The sequence below is a fragment of the Amphiura filiformis genome, chromosome 7, assembly GCF_039555335.1.
Source record: "Amphiura filiformis chromosome 7, Afil_fr2py, whole genome shotgun sequence".
Taxonomy (NCBI): Eukaryota; Metazoa; Echinodermata; class Ophiuroidea; order Amphilepidida; family Amphiuridae; genus Amphiura; species Amphiura filiformis.
In genome coordinates this window covers 8,821,945-8,838,541 of record NC_092634.1, presented here as the reverse complement: position 1 = coordinate 8,838,541, position 16,597 = coordinate 8,821,945, and the positions used below count along the sequence as shown (strand labels likewise).

The window sequence follows — 16,597 nt, the reverse complement described above, 5'->3', positions numbered from 1 at the left end:
GACATGTCATGAGAGCTTGATTTCATATAGCCTACTACATAAGCTCACATAAATTCAGATAAAATTAATGTTCATCATGGTTAATTTGTATATTAAATTTGTACGGTCATTGAACAACAAATAAATATGGTCAATTTAATACTATTGTTAAGTTACATCACGTATTATTCTATGGCAGGGTCATACCACTCATCGGGTGAAGGTGAAACCATTAGAGCGTGACCCCTATACTTCGTAATCGGCGTTGGCCTTACTGGCATCATCTACGGTACATTTTTTGGGACGTCCCAGATTGTTTTGAGGAACTACATAATGGTCCCATATGGTAAACTTACATTCTATTATGCTCGTCATATAAAAGTTGGGCATACATCGGCTGAGCTTGTTTTTGTGGTACATATATATAGTATTTTACCAATAGTGTCAGGTAAGTTTCCCGCGTTGGTAAACGCTTACATATATAGTTTCGTGAAGAAAAAACCAGTGCACACAGCACAGCATGTTATTGTACACGTAATGGTATATATGCCATTTGCTGTGTGTTAGTACACGGCTATGGCAAAACAGAGAACAGCCTGTAGAAATGATCATGATGTTACGCTTTTTTACGGTGTGTGAGTTTAGTGTGATTGTGATCATGAGAAAGATAACAGCAAAAGGATCCGGGTATTAAAATGAAATGCCTTAATAATTAGTAAGTTTGTAAAGTTCACACATAAAATAATAGAAGCAACATGCAACACACGTTTCTTCGGAACTTGTCACAAACTTGCAAATGATGAGTTCATGGATCAAGTTGCATATGCACATTGATGGCGGGTGGAAAGGTATACTAGGCGATCAAGTGGCCCTCTAAAAAGGCATAAAAAGTTTATAATTTACATCAGGTTGGGGGATCAAACAATTAAGTTTTGGTATGAAAATTGTAGCACGCGTTTTTCAGCTTTTATCCCAGCATAACACAACGAAATGAAATTCATTATACATGTAAGCCACACAATTTATCTAAACATACCAACAAGTAATTGTTCCTATTTGATTGTATGTTGGAATATGCCGTCGAAGCCGAATTTATTTATGCGCATTATGACACCTCATTTGTTTATGGCCCCAATATTGATGTCGCAGTGAACTTTACCACTGAAAGGACAACTTGCAATTGTAGGCCATTTAGGACCTTGTTAGTCAGAAATAAATGTTGAAATCTGAACTTATGTTCAAGTTCAATTTGACATTACGTGAATAATGATCACATCATCATCAGTCGGCTGCGGAGCAGGCGACAAGTTTTTGCTATCTTGGGGCTTCTTCTTCGGTCGTCCTCACTAGTGACAATTGGCTATCATCTGGCCTCATCTCCTTATCTCATTTAAACTCTTCTGTTGTGGGCTAGATGCATTAGGTTCATTCCTGTCCATTCCTTGATGTGACCAAATTCTGTAGTCCCCTCTTCCTATTCCCTTCATCTTTCCTTCGGTTATCTGGAGTGGTATGCACTGCCAATTCCTCAAAGAATGTCACCAAAGTAGGTTAACTTTCTTGTTACCAACTCTCCAAGCAGCTGTCTCTTCACACCAAGCTCCTCAAGGATGCGTTTGTTTGTTCTTTTCTCCGTCCAACTGGGCTAGCGAAATAAGTCAGCATTCACTCCCACCCAAACGTTTGCCCTCACTCTCCATCCACGTCATTCGCTTTACCCTCTCCCGCCATGCGCTTCGCCCTTCGACGTTCACCCCACCCGAATATAACAAGTCGGATTTTAAATATAATCTTCACAGCAGCTGTTGCATTGGTTTCGCTACTTTACTTTCAGATTCAACATGTTCAATCAGTTTTCAGAAATTATATTCAAATGTAATTTTGAACCAATGAAATATTCTCCTAACATAAATATTATTTATTTTCCACATGAGCAATTTTATTATGGTTCTACAGTAATTTTAGTATCTAACGGAATAATGTATGAATTCATGATATTCATAATAATTTTCAATAAACACCACATGTTTTATATATTATTCTAATGACAGATAAAATGCATCTGTGCACATTTCAGTAGAGAAAATAACAATAACGATCCATAACATGTATAAGGGCAGACATTATCGCTATACAATTCAACATTCGGATATCAATATATTTAAATATTTGATTGAACTTGAATGAGAATAGTTACAAAGCGTCAGTTGATGAGTAGATTCATTTTTAATAACGTATTGAATAGTGTGGTAAACGAAACGGTTTTCGTCAGCGCATAATATTTAATATCTAATAATAACAATTTAATTACGAATATACAATATGTATATACATTGTATTGCATTACCTATTCTATATACACCATATGGAATTGTTATTATCATGCAAGTGTAATGTAATATGTTATTAAACTGCCTGGTGTTTGGAGCATGATACAGGTTACGCCTTAGCAATTCATATGTTAATTGGTGAATTACATGTAGGCCTACAACTAAACCTGTCATTGGCATATAATCTCACAATATGGGTGAATTTTTTATGAACGCAGGCAGGCCTACATGTATTATAGGCCTATGATCTCGCCAACTGTGAAGGACATATTGCGGATATCACTGTTTATAGGTTCGAATTCAAGGCGGGCAGTTATACGGTGAGTTTATAGATGAATTAAAGTCCCGTCAGAACAGTTCTTCTGGGGTGAACCAAACCTGCCTGGTTATTAACTGATTAAATTAAGCAGTGACAAAGTTATCTCTGTATTTGACAATTGCTAATTGATGTTTTTTGTTATTTCATCAATTAGCACCTGTCAAATTCAGAGATAACCGTGTCACTGATTAATTTGATAACCAGGCAGGTTTGGTTCACCTCAGTTTGGTTCACCTCAGAACTGCTCTGACGGGGCTTGGTATGGTGAGTTTGGTGAGTTCTTGATGAGGTTGGGTTGAACAATGTGTTGTACAGTGGTAATACACACGCTCTCATCCCTTATACATGATGACTGGAGTATCGAAACAAGCCTATATTATGAAATTGAAAGAATCGTTATTTATCATGTTTATTACAAATGGTATCGTAAAACCTGGTAAAACTACATGAATTTAGCTTAATAATAGAACTACCAATTGCGTAGCGTTGAATTGGCCCTGATTTATTTAACATACATTTATAGGACATGAAAAAATACAATTGTGTAAATGTTATACATTGAAGTAGGTAATAGGCTACCACAATCATTAATAGTTCGGTTCTTTTATTGCTCGCAAACGCTATATGTCCGGTTACTTAGTTTATCATGTAGAAAACGAACCGGACCATTTTCACCATTTTTACGATTAACACCATAACACCTTTAATAGGTTATTTATGATCAAATATAAACACTCCAACACGTTTATTTCACCGATATAAACATGTTAAAGTGTATAATCCATCAATAAATCCTTCTAAAATATACGTTTACGTGTAGCATATTAAATATAAACGCGTTTTAGTGTTTATTAAGTGTTATCCGTTGTTTTTTACTGTATCATAGAAATACAGGTTTGTATTTTGTTTATTTCTTTTATAATAAATTATAATATACTATTTCTTTCGAGTTATAAATAATTAAATGCCCCATTTTGTTTAAACTACCCGTTAGCATTGGTTAGAGCGCCCAACAACCCCGGGCTAACCACCACCACTATTCGTAGTTCAATTCCATTCAGTTACTTTTGGCATTATACACAAAGTCACGTACAGCTGACCAAAGTGGTTTTACGACTAGTTTAACAACAAACATGTCATAGGCTATATTTTAATATTTGTTTTTAAATTGTAATTGTTTTTGATTACAGCCTGTGCAATGTACATAACATATGAAAGAGAATCGTACAATGGATACTTTAATTGAACGTTAATTGAATTGTTTTCCTGTATTAATAATTGAATACTACCAGCAGAACTGCTCTTTTTATTTACAATTTAAATGTCATATAATAAAACATATGGTATTGATGTCCAGGATAATTATGGAAATTTGAAAGCAATGGGATTGATGTCAATGTCCGTTTTTGTGTGTTCATTATTGGCCAGCCTGTATACCATAACACGTATTTAGGGAACACATGTTAGATCCAGGGTTCCACGAGGTAGGCCTACATCTAGATCTAATCTACATGAATACTCAACAGAGTTGCATGAAAGCAATATATATAGCTGAGGTGATTAAAGGCGCCAATTGAAACCAACATGGCAATACAAAACTGAGAAGAAAATAAAAACGACCTATAAGGCCAAAAATATATATGTATATTGTTTGCTTGCCCTCCAGTGGGATTTTTGGGGTGGGTCGGTATACTTCCACAGGGGTAGTGTGATGTAACCCCTTCTGGGACTAGTTTTTAAGTAAAAATATTTTAGCGGGATCAGATTTGTATCAAAACATACCCTTAAGGATGTACGCTGGATTTTACTATTTCCTGTCCACAAATTTGATGCATGTAGGCCCCTTTAAAATTATCTATTTCAGGAAATACATATCAAAGGAGAAAAATCACATTGCCTCTTAAAGGTAAAGGTGTAAGGAATCTTATTTTAGTATGTCCATTTTGCTATACAGAAGACGTCCGTTTAGCTATGAAGACGTTCGTTTAGCTCCCTGTTTAGCTATATAGCGAAGACGTCCGTTTTGCTATAGCGACGACATCCGTTTTGCTATAGAGAAGACGTCCGTTTTGCTATATGAGTCATGATAGCGAAAACGTCCATTTTGCTATAGAGCAGACGTCCGTTTTGCTATGAGCCATGAGAGCGAAGACGTCCGTTTTGCTATAAAGACGTTCGTTTAGCTATATAGCGAAGACGTCCGTTTTGCTATAAAGACGTTCGTTTAGCTATATATAGCGAAGACGTCCGTTTTGCTAAAGCGAAGACGTCCGTTTTGCTATAGAGCAGACGTCCGTTTTGCTATAGAGAAGACGTCCGTTTTGTTTGCTACATGATTCATGATAGCGAAAACGTCCGTTTTGCTATAGAGAAGACGTCCGTTTTGTTTGCTACAGGATTCATGATAGCGAAAACGTCCGTTTTGCTAAAGAGAAGACGTCCGTTTTGTTTGCTACAGGATTCATGATAGCGAAAACGTCCGTTTTGCTATAGAGAAGACGTCCGTTTTGTTTGCTACAGGATTCATGATAGCGAAAACGTCCGTTTTGCTATAGAGCAGACGTCCGTTTTGCTACAGGATTCATGATAGCGAAAACGTCCGTTTTGCTAAAGAGAAGACGTCCGTTTTGTTTGCTACAGGATTCATGATAGCGAAAACGTCCGTTTTGCTATAGAGCAGACGTCCGTTTTGCTACAGGATTCATGATAGCGAAAACGTCCGTTTTGCTATAGAGCAGACGTCCGTTTTGTTTGCTACAGGATTCATGATAGCGATAACGTCCGTTTTGCTATAGAGAAGACGTCCGTTTTGTTTGCTACATGATTCATGATAGCGATAACGTCCGTTTTGCTATAGAGAAGACGTCCGTTTTGTTTGCTACTTGATTCATGATAGCGATAACGTCCGTTTTGCTATAGAGAAGACGTCCGTTTTGTTTGCTACTTGATTCATGATAGCGAAAACGTCCGTTTTGCTATAGAGAAGACGTCCGTTTTGTTTGCTACAGGATTCATGATAGCGAAAACGTCCGTTTTGCTATAGAGAAGACGTCCGTTTTGTTTGCTACATGATTCATGATAGCGATAACGTCCGTTTTGCTATAGAGAAGACGTCCGTTTTGTTTGCTACTTGATTCATGATAGCGATAACGTCCGTTTTGCTATAGAGAAGACGTCCGTTTTGTTTGCTACAGGATTCATGATAGCGATAACGTCCGTTTTGCTATAGAGAAGACGTCCGTTTTGTTTGCTACTTGATTCATGACAGCGAAAACGTCCGTTTTGCCGTTTTTGTGTGTTTATTATTGGCCAGCCTGTATACCATAACACGTATTTAGGGAACACATGTTAGATCCAGGGTTCCACGAGGTAGGCCTACATCTAGATCTAATCTACATGAATACTCAACAGAGTTGCATGAAAGCAATATCTATAGCTGAGGTGATTAAAGGCGCCAATTGAAACCAACATGGCAATACAAAACTGAGAAGAAAATAAAAACGACCTATAAGGCCAAAAATATATATGTATATTGTTTGCTTGCCCTCCAGTGGGATTTTTGGGGTGGGTCGGTATACTTCCACAGGGGTGGTGTGATGTAACCCCTTCTGGGACTAGTTTTTAAGTAAAAATATTTTAGCGGGATCAGATTTGTATCAAAACATACCCTTAAGGATGTACGCTGGATTTTACTATTTCCTGTCCACAAATTTGATGCATGTAGGCCCCTTTAAAATTATCTATTTCAGGAAATACATATCAAAGGAGAAAAATCACAGTGCCTCTTAAAGGTAAAGGTGTAAGGAATCTTATTTTAGTATGTCCATTTTGCTATACAGAAGACGTCCGTTTAGCTATGAAGACGTTCGTTTAGCTCCCGGTTTAGCTATATAGCGAAGACGTCCGTTTTGCTATAGCGACGACATCCGTTTTGCTATAGAGAAGACGTCCGTTTTGCTATATGAGTCATGATAGCGAAAACGTCCATTTTGCTATAGAGCAGACGTCCGTTTTGCTATGAGACGTCCGTTTTGCTATAAAGACGTTCGTTTAGCTATATAGCGAAGACGTCCGTTTTGCTATAAAGACGTTCGTTTAGCTCTATATAGCGAAGACGTCCGTTTTGCTACAGCGAAGACGTCCGTTTTGCTATAGAGCAGACGTCCGTTTTGCTATAGAGAAGACGTCCGTTTTGTTTGCTACATGATTCATGATAGCGAAAACGTCCGTTTTGCTATAGAGAAGACGTCCGTTTTGTTTGCTACAGGATTCATGATAGCGAAAACGTCCGTTTTGCTCAAGAGAAGACGTCCGTTTTGTTTGCTACAGGATTCATGATAGCGAAAACGTCCGTTTTGCTATAGAGCAGACGTCCGTTTTGCTACAGGATTCATGATAGCGAAAACGTCCATTTTGCTATAGAGAAGACGTCCGTTTTGTTTGCTACTTGATTCATGATAGCGATAACGTCCGTTTTGCTATAGAGAAGACGTCCGTTTTGTTTGCTACATGATTCATGATAGCGAAAACGTCCGTTTTGCTATAGATCAGACGTCCGTTTTGTTTGCTACAGGATTCATGATAGCGATAACGTCCGTTTTGCTAAAGAGAAGACGTCCGTTTTGTTTGTTACAGGATTCATGATAGCGAAAACGTCCGTTTTGCTATAGAGCAGACGTCCGTTTTGCTACATGATTCATGATATCGAAAACGTCCGTTTTGCTATAGATCAGACGTCCGTTTTGCTGTAGAGAAGACGTCCGTTTTGTTTGCTACATGATTCATGATAGCGATAACGTCCGTTTTGCTATAGAGAAGACGTCCGTTTTGTTTGCTACATGATTCATGATAGCGAAAACGTCCGTTTTGCTAAAGAGAAGACGTCCGTTTTGTTTGCTACAGGATTCATGATAGCGAAAACGTCCGTTTTGCTATAGAGCAGACGTCCGTTTTGCTACATGATTCATGATAGCGATAACGTCCGTTTTGCTATAGAGAAGACGTCCGTTGTGTTTGCTACTTGATTCATGATAGCGAAAACGTCCGTTTTGCTATAGAGAAGACGTCCGTTTTGTTTGCTACATGATTCATGATAGCGAAAACGTCCGTTTTGCTAAAGAGAAGACGTCCGTTTTGTTTGCTACAGGATTCATGCTAGCGAAAACGTCCGTTTTGCTATAGAGAAGACGTTCGTTTTGCTATAGAGCAGACGTCCGTTTTGCTATATGAGTCATGATAGCGAAAACGTCCGTTTTGCTAAAGCGAAGACGTCCGTTTTGCTATAGAGCAGACGTCCGTTTTGTTTGCTACATGATTCATGATAGCGAAAACGTTCGTTTTGCTATAGAGAAGACGTCCGTTTTGCTGTAGAGATGGTTAATAAGATTATTCTTTCAAAATGTCAAATGAAGATTATTACACTTAATTGGATTACTTAAAAATTGTGTTCACGGTGATTGAAAGAATGTTGTTATAAACATAGTATTAGGTAGAATTATCACCTTGAAATTTAGAAGCATCTAACTCATTAAATAATAAACCTCTGTAACTGGTATTGGTACTGGTACTGTAAAAAAAACCTTTGACAATTCATTTGCATATTCTTGTATTAACAAATCTAAGAGCGTTTCCAATTCCGCTGGGAGAAAGTCGTTAACATTTTATAAGAAGCCGCAATTACAAATCTATTTCATTCAAAACTGCCGAAAATCCATCAAAAGTCTACTAATTAGAATGGGTTTTTTTACCTCGAAATTAACAAGAGTTTAATGTGTGCCTTTAGTAGAACTCAAATGGCCCTTAATCATATTGAAAGATATTACCTTATTTCGCCCACTGCTTTTATACCGTATCATATGTGAGTGTAATACGTGACTTTATCCATAATAAGTAGACAAAATTTATTTTCAATATGTTCTGCTGTTACGGTTGAAGACATCCAAAGCGTTAAGTACTGGTATTATTATATCCAGACAAGTAATACGAAGATTATTCTGCTATAGGCTTGCCAGGTATTGGTAAAACAACTTTACCGTCTCATCTTTTTTTTTTAATCTTCGGGAGAAAACAGCTGAAAACACTGGATGGTCATTAGCTATTTCATAATTTTCGTCTGAATTACCATGAATACAGCTTTTGAAATAATGTCAAGTTTATACTTCACTCGCGAAGCGATTGAACTTGACTGTATACTCATCGAGCTAACATCACCAGCGACTAGAGAATCAATCCGCTTGTAACATGTGTAATGAATGAGAATAAAGTTCAGTTTAATTAGACCTGGTAGTAGTGGTCACACAGCTGTTACACGCCATACAGAATCCTAGTTGAAGGCGAGTCATATTTTTCCAGTTTTGGTAATTTTGCTTAAATACAGTTTTATTTCTGCAGCTAGGGCAATACATTGTATATCTTATAGCAGCCACTGGTCACATTTATATTTTCATATTAAGAATTACTACACCCTGGCCAATTTTTGCCAATTTTGCATTTTTCTCAAAATTATAGCGCATTGGTGACAAGTAAGATATGTATATTATAGGGGCAAGGACTACAACTACTGCACTGAAAATTCAGCAACTCAAGGCAAGTAGTTATTGATTTATTGATCAAATATTGGTTTTCCTCATTTTTGACTGTAACTCCACCACTATTGTCTGTGCTGAAATAAAAATTTCCAGTGCAGTAGTTGTAGTCCTTGCCCCTATATACATATCTTACTTATCACCAATGCGCTACAATCAAGTTTTGAGAAAAATGCAAAAATAGGCACAAAATTGGGCTGGGGTGTAGTACCCCCTTAACGTATTACAGTTATTGAGTTATGACAAATAATAACCCCAGAACGGAAGGTTTTCGCTATTTCCCCATCCTAAGAAAAATCATGCACATGGGGGGGGGCGTTACATGGAACATTGGGATCTTACGTATTGTACATGGGCTTTATAATAATGTTCTCAATATGTGAGCACAAACTTCGCTAGCTCAGGCACCGCTCTGACTTGCCTTAATGCTTATATCATCCGCCGGGCGCAGTGATCATCACCACTTAATATTGGTATCTACATGTAGCTACTGTCAAGTGAGCTGTGTTTAAATAAAAATACGTTTTACATCTACGGATGATTCTAATTAAATTATATTATCTGTTACCAGTTGACATTCATATAAAATCCGGAATTGCGTCTATAGACCTTTATAGATTCATTGTACATCTGATTAAATGCGATGTATACATTTACTTTTTGTATTGATATTATTACAATATGGAATATATGCTATACACGATAGCTTTATCGTTATTGCTGCTTATAGCAATTTTGCTCAAACATGTTTGTTTTCAACCAAACAGCTGCATCATACATATTTTTAATATACAGTACCAACCAACGAATTGCTGAAGCGTATTTTCTTTCTCTCATCATTACAGAATGTCTTCAACAGCTGCTGAAGGTACATTTAACGTATGGCAATGTGGAATGGAGCTAGAACGATCATATTTTTAGTATCTATGGAACGATGTACTTGAATATCATTTGACCAAACGGAGTGTAAGAAGATACAGTCGCTGAGAAGAAAGATAGTCTTAACGTTGTGACATTTAAAATAATTATATTTTTCTAGCAATATGAAGGCTAGCTTTGCGTTTTTGAGGAACTTAAGCCGTCGAAAACCGATCGAAAGCGGAGGGAAGTCAGAGCTTGAAAGATGTCTCACCACAACGAATCTCACTGTTCTCGGAGTCGGAGGAATGGTTGGTGCTGGTTTGTATGTACTAACAGGAGTAGTTGCAAAAACAACCACAGGTCCTTCGATCATCATCTCCTTCCTGATCGCTGGGTTTGTGTCCTTATTATCAGCAATATGCTATGCTGAATTTGGATGTCGGATACCAAAGACTGGATCTGCTTATATTTACACGTACGTTTCAGTTGGAGAAGTCTGGGCATTTTTGATAGGATGGAATCTAGTATTAGAATACGTTGTTTCCGCGGCTTCTGTCGCACGAGCTTGGAGTGGATACTTCGATCATCTAATAGATGATAAAATACGAAATTTTACAATAGAATATGTGCTAAGAGGTGAAGTATGGGACAAGCCATTCATAGCAGATTATCCAGATATATTTGGCGCAGTTGTGCTCTATATTGTTGTATTAGTTGTAGCTTGTGGTGCTTCAGTGTCTGCTACCGCTACTGCCGTTATGTTAGTCGTCAATTGTCTTGTTGTTGCCTTTGTTTTCGTAGTTGGAATGATGTACGCTGATATTGACAATTGGAAAGTAGATAGTTTCGCGCCGTACGGTTTTAGCGGGGTAATAGCAGGTGCTGCAACTTTATTTTATGCGTATGTAGGCTTTGACATCATAGCTATCGCTGGTGAAGAAGCTTTAGACCAGTCCAAAAGTATTCCACGTGCTACGTACCTGACTGTGGTTATTGCAACAGTAATGTATTTGGCAGTCTCAGTAGCGTTGACATTAATGGTTCCTTACACTGATATCTCAGAGAATTCGGCATTCGCGTCTGCTTTTGCTGGTCATGGTATCAAATGGGCACAGTACGTTGTAGGCATTGGAGCACTCTGTGCAATGTTCACCACTCTTCTAGGATCGCTTTTCTGCCTGCCAAGATCGGTATATGCAATGGCAAGTGATGGCATTCTCTTTGCCTCATTTGCGAGGGTAAATGAACGCACCAAAGTACCTGTTCTTGCTTGTATTGTCTTCGGAACTGTATCAGCAGTGTTGACTATCGTATTTGACATTGAAGCACTAGTTGAATTCCTGTCAATTGGGGTGCTTATGGCCTATGCCATAGTATCTGCTGCAGTCATTAAAGTACGCTATAGTCCAATCGGCTTGGCCCTGTATGCACTGGATACAGATAGTAAAGACGAACAAGGAAGTGAATTTCTTGGCAGTAAACCAAAGTTGGAAGAAAACGGAAACTCTGGAGAGATTAAAGAACCAGTACCAGGATCATTAAAAGAACGGCATTACCACCGTTTTTGGTTTCTAGCACGATACCCACCAGGTCAAGTTGTGTGCATAGGTCTCATGATAAGTGTGGCATCTCAGTTTGTTACCATCTTGGTTGCTAGTGCAGCCTGGGAGCAGTTGCTGGAAGGGACATGGTGGACGGTAATTATTGTCATCATCGGGGGTTGTTTGGCCGTAGTCACATTTCTACCGATACCAATGCACCATCAGATTGACATCAAGACAGGGTTTAAGGTAAATATATTAAATAAGGTAACACATAACAATATTAAATACGCAATCACTCGGTCAAACACTTTACATTATAAAAGGGAAATCAAGAGGAGTGACAAAGGGCGCACACATGATGGAGCCTTTTGGACTTCACCAGCACGCGGCACACCCACAGACCTTATTGATGCACTCTATTATAAACTCAACCCAGAAAGTATCGAAACGATTATAGATGGTCATTATTTAATGTATATAAAGCGCAGCTTTCTCCTGCGCATTTTGATACCTCTTTTGTTGCTCTACGATATCATTTGGTCGAGTTATGGGCGCTTGAGTGGCTTCAAGTCGAATTTTGAAAGTTGCACTTAGCTCCTATTCAAGCCAAATGCGTTCGTCGCGTACACACACCCCCCCCCACACACACACAAAAATCAAGACAAATGACACCGATGTGCTCGGTTTACTTAACCATGAACTTTACTTTATTTTACTCCTTCGACTTCCAACTTCAATACTTGCTATATACCCTTTACTTATCTCTGACTTATCTCATGAACTCTTTCTGCTGACATCTCAATACTTGGTGTGCCCACCATCACTGTCTATCACTGCCAGGATTCGTAGTCGCATGTTCTGAACAAGATGTCTTATCTTTCCTTGGTCAATGTCTCGCCATTTCCTGAGCAGGATGCGCCGAAGGCCTTCTAAAGTGCTGTCCTACCCTGTCAGGGAATCTGACTTCAACCTCATATTGATTTATGCCTACCATTGATGACCATTGAGTGCAATTGATGGTCATCGCTATCAATTTATCCAACACACGACACACATACTCATTTGAATTTGGCGGATAAAAGCAATGGTCATTTATTGGTCACAGTACAACGCATTTGGCTAAGTGCAACTTTCAAAATCCGACTTGAAGCCACTCAAGCGCCCATAACTCGACCAAATGATATCGTAGAGCAACAAAAGAGGTATCAAAATGCGCAGGAGAAAGCTGCGCTTTATATACATTAAATAAGTTTTTGCTATATATTTCAGTTACCGATATATCTGACCATCTATTATCGTTTCGATACTTTCTGGGTTGAGTTTATGAACGGCTCTTTTCAGAGCCACTCTAATTAATGAATCAACTAGGAAGCCGCCTTTGTGGCTGATATTCGGTTTCTTTCGGTAATGCCATGTCATTTCCATTGATTGATAGAGGGTATAGTCTCAAAAACCGTCAATATTTTGCATGTATCGAAAACGTAACTTATTGTAATTTGGAACCTAGTTAAAACCATCATGATTGTACCCATGAAGACAACATCGGCACTACTATACTCGTGTGATGTTTGATGACACCACTTTTAAGTATCTGATACGTCACTCCTGTCATACATTCTCTGATTATAAGTTTGAGAACGATGCATGCGGAATAAAGCGGAGCATGTGGGTGGAGTACCTTGTTGTAAAACCTAGCCCAAATGTTAAACCTAGCCCTGCCCAGTATGTGAGCTTGGGCTACTAATACTATACATGCAGCTGTACCTTTTACCCAGAGAGTTTTATTATATAGGTATTAAAAAATAGGAAAATAATGTTCGATTTAGGCTTTACAAATTATATACAATACCTATAATAACGTCGAGGTGGTGTGGGTGGATATTCTTTAAAAATAAACTCCTCAACAAAAGTTTGGAAAGTTTTTTCAAGCATCTGTATCTCAAATTATTTGTGACATATTCATATCGTGTTGCATATCAATGGATAGCTACAATACTCCCCTTTCCAATGACATCCCATTTGAAACAATAACATTTTTCACGGCTGAGTACACGCCTTGTGAATGTAGGTGGGTCTCAAAATGAATTTGCCAAATTGACCATATTCTGTGCAGCAAGCTGCAATCCCATAACTTCACAATCTGGGACCTAATGCAATCCTCCAAGATGAGTATGACACCGCTCGCCCCACATAGCCACGGTAGTCAACGACTACCTACAGAATATGGGAGTAGAGTCAAAATGGCCTGCCATCAAGTCAGACCCTTGATCGTGCTGTGCTTGCTAGAGAAGCCCATATGCAACCACATTGAATGACCTGCGATGAATCCTTGTTGAAGAATGGATTTCCATCCAGTAACGTGTAACCAGGTCGGTGAGCAGCATGAGGAGAAGGTGTCCGACTATTGTGGTTAGTGGCTAGCGTTGTTTGAGCACAGAATAATGGTCAATTTGGCAAATTCTGTTTGAGACTCCACTACATTCACAAGGCGCGTACTCAGCCGTGAAAAATGTTATTGTTTCAAATGGGGTGTCATTGTAAAGGAGAGTATTGTAGCTATCCTGTGATATGCAACACGATATGAATATGTCACAAATAATTGGAGATACAGATGCTTGAAAAAACTTTCCAAACTTTTGTTGAGGAGTTTATTAGTATTTTGTCAGTTGTGGAGACACTTCACTTCATTTCATTCAAATATTTTTTCCGTATCATCTCATATCCAGGTGCCACTGTGTCCCTGGATACCAGCCTTGAGTGTTCTGTTGAATATCATTCTAATGCTTCAACTAAGCTTTGTCACGTGGATACGATTCGCAATATGGGTAGCTATAGGTAAGTACAGATTACGATACTACATGCTGTTCCTGTAAGCTCCAGTCAGTTTCGAAAAGAGTAGGGAGTTATAATCAAATGCAGCAAACCCCCGGAGCAAACCTTTGGCGAGCGCGACTACCGCGATGTTGCAAATTCGGAGCTAACAACGCGTACGGCGCACAGTTCATTCATACATTTCCACTCGGCAACAGCAGATTGCCTCAGCAGCCAATCAGAGACAAGTGCGCCCAACGCAGTAAAGACGCGATTTATACTAAACATTCGCGCTCGTCAAAGGTTTACTGAATTTGATTATACCTCCTGACTGTCTCAATCCGTCCTGGTATACTCTTTACCATGTGGTCTCTAAAATCTGGCATATGTGAGGGGTTACAAAGATTATTTGGCGCGTCGAATGGGGGGGGGGGCAAAGATTTCTTGACACCTAGGATGAGATTTTGAGAATTCACTCGCCCTCGGTTACATTACAAAGCCACTTCGTAGCCTTGATTCAATTCCACATGCACCCAAATCCTCTTATACTGTATGTTACTGCCCTTCAGAGTTATCATTGACGGATTCTTTAGAGATGAATGTGGGTTAATAATAGCCAAGGCGGTTAATCTTTCTTGCGCGATCAGGTTGAGAAGATGCTTGTGACTAAGAAATAAACAGGTCTCATGGCACGTATTTTGTACACTGAAAGAAAGAAACCTGTTTTTAACAAGGTTTTTCGATCGATAAACCTGGTTTTTCGATCGATAAACCTGGTTTCTCGATTCGGAAAACCTGGTTTATCGATTCGAATAACCAAGTTTCTCGAATCGAAAAGCAAAGTTTCGGAATAAGACTAAATATTGATTGGAATTAAAACACCCATTCGCACATTCTAGTGCGAAGGATCCCAAAAACAAATCCAGACAAACATATCACGTGATACATGTGTCAGCCAGTAGAGTTGAACTGTTAATCATGTCTCATTGTTTTCTTGGCATAGGTTTACTTATATACGGGGTATACGGATATCATCATAGCGTACAAGGACAACTAAACCAGGCTGAAGTCGGAGTCACATATAGAGTCTTGCAACCCGACGAATCTTCGGAAGCTTTCACTGGAGGTCTTTATGGCACCATCGAAAGACAACAACCTGACAGGGGTGAAAGCTATGAGGACATTGATGATGAACTAAATAATGTTGATGATCGGCATTATGCTGTAGGAGACACATCTAAGGAAGATTAATATTACCCCCTCTTCTCCCCCCACCTTCCTAAAAAACACCATTATAGTGGCTCTAGATAGAAAGAGTCGTTCAATTTTTAGAGAATAAAGGTATTGTTTTTAGCCGTTAAAGTGCATCTATCGTCAGGTCTATCGTCTCATATAACACGGGCGACATCATTAGGCGAAGCCGAGTTGTTTTAAGCCAAAAATAATGATGTCGCGATATAGCGCCTAAAAACAATACCTTTATTCTCATTCTTAAACACTTCAATTCAACACTGTTCAAATAAATATATTAATACCAAATTTTAATCAAATTAAATCCTACATTTTACAAGGAATTACCTAGGGCTTAGAACATATTCCTTTCAGTGACGGTATTATGCGATACTTGTGGAAAACGGATCAGACAAGTAATTAATAGGCCTCTACTTTATAGGGTAAATATTAATAAATTCACTGATAAAATGTAATTGTCAGACGTTAATATTTTTGTGAAGTGTAATAATCTAGAACGATATAATGCAATACAGTATGAATGTAATATATAGAAACAGGCACATTGTTAATCAGTACAGATTTAGCTTTGGTTTTGTTTTATTTGTTTGTTTGATCGTTTAGTCTTCTCTCTTTTTCCCCTTTTTAAATGTCCATAACTTGCCCTGATCATTTTAATTAATGTTGATACAGTTAGTGATTTTGCATCAAAAGGAATGTATAATATTAGACGCTATTGTATTTATCATTACACAGACAAGGCTACCACAAAACTCATGTAATTTTATTAAAACGTATCTTCTACTTTTGAACCATATGGCTAATTGTGGGAATTATTTAACTAACAGCAAAATATAAGTTATGTCTGATATGTGCTGGAAAATGAGCACAGACCATACAGGTGTATGAAGGAAGGTAGCTTTTTTATGTTTAATCGTT

At 38.3% G+C, this 16,597-nt stretch overlaps 1 protein-coding gene across 2 annotated transcripts; it reads left to right on the top strand.

Moving 5' to 3' along the window:
* Window positions 1-349: 349 nt before the first annotated feature.
* LOC140156704 (cationic amino acid transporter 4-like) lies at window positions 350-16,013 on the top strand. 2 transcript variants are annotated; one of them, XM_072179638.1, is made up of 4 exons: window positions 350-427; window positions 10,058-11,863; window positions 14,344-14,452; window positions 15,432-16,013. In XM_072179638.1, exons 2-4 carry the CDS (start codon window positions 10,256-10,258, stop codon window positions 15,677-15,679), a joined length of 1,965 nt encoding a protein of 654 aa, XP_072035739.1. In that variant the 5' UTR covers window positions 350-427; window positions 10,058-10,255; the 3' UTR covers window positions 15,680-16,013. The 2 variants fall into 2 exon arrangements, with proteins under 2 accessions (XP_072035739.1, XP_072035738.1); XM_072179637.1 differs by lacking the exon at window positions 350-427 and adding an exon at window positions 2,432-2,629.
* The last annotated feature ends 584 nt before the right edge of the window (window positions 16,014-16,597 follow it).